Source organism: Oryx dammah, unplaced genomic scaffold (assembly GCF_014754425.2).
Source record: "Oryx dammah isolate SB20612 unplaced genomic scaffold, SCBI_Odam_1.1 HiC_scaffold_17, whole genome shotgun sequence".
Lineage (NCBI taxonomy): Eukaryota > Metazoa > Chordata > Mammalia > Artiodactyla > Bovidae > Oryx > Oryx dammah.
This window is the reverse complement of record NW_024070201.1, coordinates 52,543,146-52,549,145: the sequence shown is the minus strand read 5'-3', so window position 1 is coordinate 52,549,145 and position 6,000 is coordinate 52,543,146. Positions and strand designations below refer to the sequence as shown.

Below are 6,000 nucleotides of genomic sequence, written 5' to 3'. Positions count from 1 at the left end.
CACTCGCAAGAAGCCCGGGCCGGCCTGGATGGTGCGGCGCGCCGAGGCGCTGGGGCAGGAGCAGACGCCGCTGCCCCCGGCCCAGGACCAGGTCCAGGCCACTGGCCCCGAGGCGGGCAGAGGGCGTGCGGCGGCCGACGCGCTCAACAGGCAAATCCGCGAGGAGGTGGCGAGTGCAGTGAGCAGCTCCTACAGGTGAGACGCGGTCCAGAGCTCAGGCCTCGGGGCTGGTCATCCTTACCCTCTCCCATAGATTCTCCGCATCGCAGGCATCCCTGGCCTCCCCCTCCCATTCCAGAACACACCCCCTCCTTCCCCCCACTCCTGGCCGACTGCTCTTTGACTCTTTTGTGAAAGCTTGCTACTAACCACTTCAGCCATCTTTTCCCCATCCCCGCCCCACCCCAAGTCCCTGCCTGCCCAACAGAGACCGTTGCAGTCTCTTCACAGGCTTTGCGTCCACTCTGCCCCACCCAAGCCACCGGCTTCATTAGCCTGGGTGCTGCCCTTTGCTGGCTCAGCTGACGCCAAAGAGTCTTGGTGCCTTCCTGCAGGGCAGATCCTCCCCCAAATAGAGTGATCTCGACCCCTTCCCCACCTCCCTAGCCTGGTTCACCCAGCCCTTCCTTCTTCCCTCCTCCATCTCAGTCCTTGGCAGACACCCCCAAGCACCACACCCTTTTCAAGATTCCCTGCCAGACGCTTATAGAGCACCCTCTTCCTCCAGTCCCCTAGGTTTTGAAGGCAGATTGTTTATGCTTCCATTTGTGACACACTGGGCAAGTTTCTTAACCCTTCTTGGCCTCGGGTTCTTATCTGTAAGATGTGATGGATAACAGATTGTTCCCTTAGATTGTCTGCTCATGTACTGATTTAATATTAAATACTCAACTTATTTTTGAGCACCTATTATATGCTGAACACTGTGCTAGACATTTTGAAGATTAAATGAGATGATTCAGAAGAATTATGCCTGGCACATGGTAGGTAATTAGTACATCTTGGTTCCTTTCTGACCTTCTCATTATTTTGATTTCTATGTCCAAGACACTTCCAGCCTTCTCCCTTATTCCTTTCTTATTCATCAGATGTGGTTCTCATCCTGTTACCATCAAGAACCCCCTCTTCAGCACATTTAAATTCCCTTTAAATGAATGCCTTCAAACCCGAGCATATTCATTCACTCTCTTTCTTTCTAGAATTCTCCCTCTGCTGCAGCCTCAGCCCTTCCAGGCTGCTTTCTCACCCTTTCTCCCTTTAATATATATTTCTGAATGCTTAGCTTTCAGTCCTGCCGTTATGCTTCTAACCAAAACAATTAGCTAACAGATTACTGATGACTCTGAATACGTGGCATTGGGCTTGGGGTCTCCAGGGAAGTAAATGTTCCTGATGAGCGATTGAGCTAGAAGTGTGCAAAATGTGACTTATGGGGTCCTTCATGAATGCCACAGCCAGCGGCCTCCTTCCTGCAGAAGGGTGTGGATAGGAGGACTGCAGAGTTAGTGTCTTTTGCCAGGACCTTATATGTAGCCTCATCACACTGATGTCCCTCTCCAGTAAATATGACAGACAATCCCTCTTATGCTGAGGAGAGAGCAGCATTGATAGACAAGGTCTTTTGTTAAGACCCCTCCCAGGTTTTGCCTCTGGAAAGCATTTCACAGTTAAAAGGGGCAGCTTATCAATTGGCCCCTATTCCTTCCTCTTGAATTCTACCTCCCACCTGGCATTTCTTTCTTCATTTACCAGTATCATGATCATACTGGTCACGCAGGAGTACACCACTTCCTTTTAAAGCTCTGGGTCAGGCAACGACACAGAGCTTTTCCCTTGGCTCTAGCTATGAGAAAGTGGAATGTTCACAAAATCTTTATGCTGTTACCAAGGAGGATCTAAAAGAAAAGAAAGGAAATGAATAAGCAAGGGGACTACAAAAACAAAGTCAAGATACAGTTTTGTGACTCTGTCACGGCTTTCTTGTTTATAAGGCAAGAACCCTAAGGCTGGCCTAACATCAGTTTTCTGGACTGACCTCATCATCATACTCCCAATCTACCACCCTGAGGCAGGTGGAAACTTACCACCTACCAGACAGAATCAACCTCTCCTCACCTCAATACTAGAGTAGGAAACAGAAACCCACTCCTGTACTCTTGCCTGGAAAGTTCCATGGACAGAGGAGCCTGGCAGGCTACAATCCATGGGATCACAAAGAGTGGGACACGACTGAGCAACTGAGCATGAACACCTCAATATAGTTAGTACCAATCAAGGGAGATCCAGACTCTCAAATTTCATTTGATGATCCTACTCAGTTTAGGTTTCCAGGTTGGTAGGAGTTGCTTTGTCCATCAGCGATTGGCCAGACAGTCAGGGTATAAACCACCTTTCATAGGGTAGTGGGGGGAGGCTCAAGAGGAAAGGGATATATGTATACTTATAGCTGATTCATGTTGTTGTACAGAAAAAGCCAACTCAACATTGTAAAGCAATTATCCTCCAATTAAAGATAAATTTTTTTTAAAAAACCACCCTTCAGATAATTCACTCCAAATATTTTGGGATGTACCTTTGCTCTGTATAGCCTCTTCCTCCTAAAGAATACCTTAACTGTGCAGTAAGCTGTCATACTGCTAGTTAGAATTACATATATCCTGCAAGTGATTGGACTGAATAGGGGAACTATGCTCTTGCAGCTGTTAAGAATGATTTTTCATAGCTATCAGAATCTCATCAACCTGTCCAGAAAAATCTCTGCATACCTTAAAAAATTTTTTTTTCTAATTTGAGTCTTCTGTAAAATTTAATTATGCATATGACTTTGGGGTCAGTAGTTCCATTTTGCTGTGTAATCGGAAGGGTTTGAAAGCATTAAGAGAATAAGTATTGCTAAGAGATGTCAATTTCTCTAATGGACAATTTAAGTGCATGACAAATTTGATGTGAAATTTAATATTATTTTTGTTCCAGAAGAAAAATTAATAATAGGGAAATGCACTTTGGGTAAAAGCAGATATGAAGAAATAAGATAATTAATTAAATGTACAATAAAGAAAAAAATGCCTGGAAATTATAGGCTTATCTGTAAACTTGATTTTTTTCCTCCTTATTCTCTCACATCCTTTTCCTTGCTAGGATTTTGAGTATCTCTTGAATTTAAGTATGCTGTATGTCTTACATCACCTTAGAAGCCAGACTAGGCTCCATTTTACCAATAATTTGATTGACAAATCCATTTCTTCTGTCACTCTACATAAATAATGGTAGTTTATACCATGGTGACTGATTCATCCTATGGACTTCACAAATGACATCAGTCATATAGCATCAATGTGAGTAGTTTGCTTAACTAGAGAAAGGATACACAATCCATCAGCTTAATATATTGGTATGTAATATAAAATATATATTCATCCAGAGTCATATATCAATACATGCTATTTGGTTTTCCCCTGCAGTATACAATCAGTAGTTAACATCAAATGTCCTTTGATGCTATGGTGTTGAGAAATCGTCCCTGTTCAACAGTTCTAATTCATAGCTTATTCAGACTAGCCAGGTATTTTTGCATTCAAGTGGTATCTGAGGTATCTTTAGAATTATCTGTAATCATGAAATTGATTTTCACTACATTCATATTACATAAATGATATTATAAAAATTGAGAAACATGTCTTTATTTTCATTTTAATGTTAAGGATGATCTCACTGGGCAGCTATCTGTGACTTTAGACCTAGCATTTTCAATCAGAAAATAGATAAGTCATAGGAGAGGGTTAAAATTCCTCTCTCAGCCAACCCCATTGTCCCAGCCATTAGTTAAGAGTGATAGATGGGGTAGCAGGTGCTCCCCATAGAAATGTTAATAAGCAACATTTCCTGGAAGAAATCAGCTGGGGCACCAGGAGGTAGAATTAATAAACCAGAGGCAAAATAGTACTTGAAAAATGAGAGGGGTAATAAGGAAATCAGAAAGAAAAGGAGTCTTTACTATCCCTCCAGTTTTCCATAAAGGTTAGAGAAAGGTCCATCTGACATGGCTATGCTATTCAGAACTGCCCTGGCCTTCCCAGGTGGCTCAGTGGTAAAGAATCCGCCTGCAGTTCAGGAGATGCAGGTTCCATCCCTGGGTTGGGAAGATCCTCTGCAGAAGAACACAGCAACCCACTCCAGTATTCTTGCCTGGGAAATCCCAGGGACAGAGGAGCCTGGTGGGCTACAGTCCATGGGGTCGTAAGAGAGTTGGACACAAATAAGCGACTAAGCAGCAACGACACAGAACTGCCCTGTACCTACAGGCAACTGCCTATTTCTCTAGTATCTTCCTTACTGAATCCCAGCAACTCTTCAAGGCCAATCTCAGATACTAGCTTTCAACAATGCCCTCCAGGTCCTGCCACGAGGGACTATTTTTTCTCTCATTTCCTTTTCGTATTCTGTGCACTTCTCATTGTCTGCTTGATTGGAGGATACTTTTGTCTCTATCTGCCTCCCCTACCAGATAGGAACACTTAAAGAGAAGGGCTGTATTTTGTTCGTCTCTGTATCTCTCACAGCTTAACATTGTGCCTAACTACCAATATAGGTTTGTTGAATCTAGTGAACTTTTCAGAGTTTGGTGAAGAATTTATTCACTTACGTATTGATTCATTTCACTGTGTCTCATTTAGCTGAATTAATTTTGGAAAATGACCACCAAGTCCCTGCTATGTATCAGAAAGGAATCTCAGGACACCAAAAGGTGATAACCCTTATGTAAAGAAATTGTGTTTTCCTTAGTCAAAATAAGGTGGGACTCCTACTCGGTTAGCACTAGAAGAAATGTTCAAGTGGGAAAGAGCAGCAAATCTTACAGACCTGATTCTAAGTGTACCTTCAGCAGGGCGGCAGTGGCCCTCAATCTGAGCTCTCCAGTGGAGTCATTAAGGTGAAGTCACTCAGTCGTGTCCGAGCCTTTGCAACCCCATGGACTGTAGCCTACCAGGCTCTTCCATCCATGGGATTTTCCAGGCAAGAGTACTGGAGTGGGTTGCCATTTCCTTCTCCAGAGGATCTTCCCGACCCAGGAATCGAACCCAGGTCTCCCACATTGTAGGCAGATGCTTTACCATCTGAGCCACCAGTCACTGGTGAACTATAAAAGTGCTGTTGCAAGGTCTTCCCTGGCAGTCCAGTGGTTAAGACTCCGTGCTTCCACTGTAGGGGAGGCGGGGTAAGGGTTTGATCCCTGGTTGGCAACCAAGGTGCCTCATCCCCTGCAGCACAGCCAAAATAAATAAATAAATGCTGTTACATAACTGCCTTGCCAGATATTCTGATTTAATGGGTCTGGGGTATGACCTGTGCATGAGTCTTTTAAAACTGCCCCCGGATAATTCTCATGTGCAATTCAGGTTATACCCTCTTCCCTTAAGGCAAAGTTTCTCAAAATTTAGTTCACAAGAGAATCATCTGGAGAGCTTCCTAAAATGCAGATTCCTGGCCTTATCCTCAGACACGCTGATTCAACAGGTTTAAAATGGAGCCTAAGAATCTATATTTTAACAAGCACTCTAGGTAATTTTTAAAATATTTACTTATTTGGCTGTGTGGGGTCTTAGCTGCAGCATGCAGGATCTTCATTGCAGTGCACAGGCATGTAGGATTTTAATTCTCTGCCCAGGGATCGAACCCACGTCTCCTACATTGCAAGGTGGATTCTTAACCATTGGATCACCAGGGAAGTCCTGCATTCTAGGTAATTTTGATGCAAGTGAACTTCAGGCTTTACTTGGGAAAACACTGCTTGGGAGGATTTGCTGTCTTTAAGGTACTGTATTTTCCCATACACAAATATGGTATTTTTGCCATTTATTTGTCTTTTTGTCCTTCACTTACATTTTGTAATTTTCTCTGCAAAAGTCACACATGTACACATATATGGCTTCCCTGTTGGCTCAATAGTAAAGAATCCGCCTACCAAGCAGTAAACTCAGATTTGATCCCTGGATCAGGAAG

General features: G+C 43.6%; 1 protein-coding gene across 1 annotated transcript in view; it reads left to right on the top strand.

Annotated features, from left to right (window-relative positions):
• MAP6 (microtubule associated protein 6) overlaps positions 1 to 6,000 on the top strand; it is an 82,546-nt gene that overhangs the window by 1,120 nt on the left and 75,426 nt on the right. Inside the window, exon 2 of the mRNA XM_040258887.1 lies at positions 47 to 195. Coding sequence (XP_040114821.1) covers positions 47 to 195 — 149 coding nt within the window. The remainder of the gene's footprint in view (positions 1 to 46; positions 196 to 6,000) is intronic.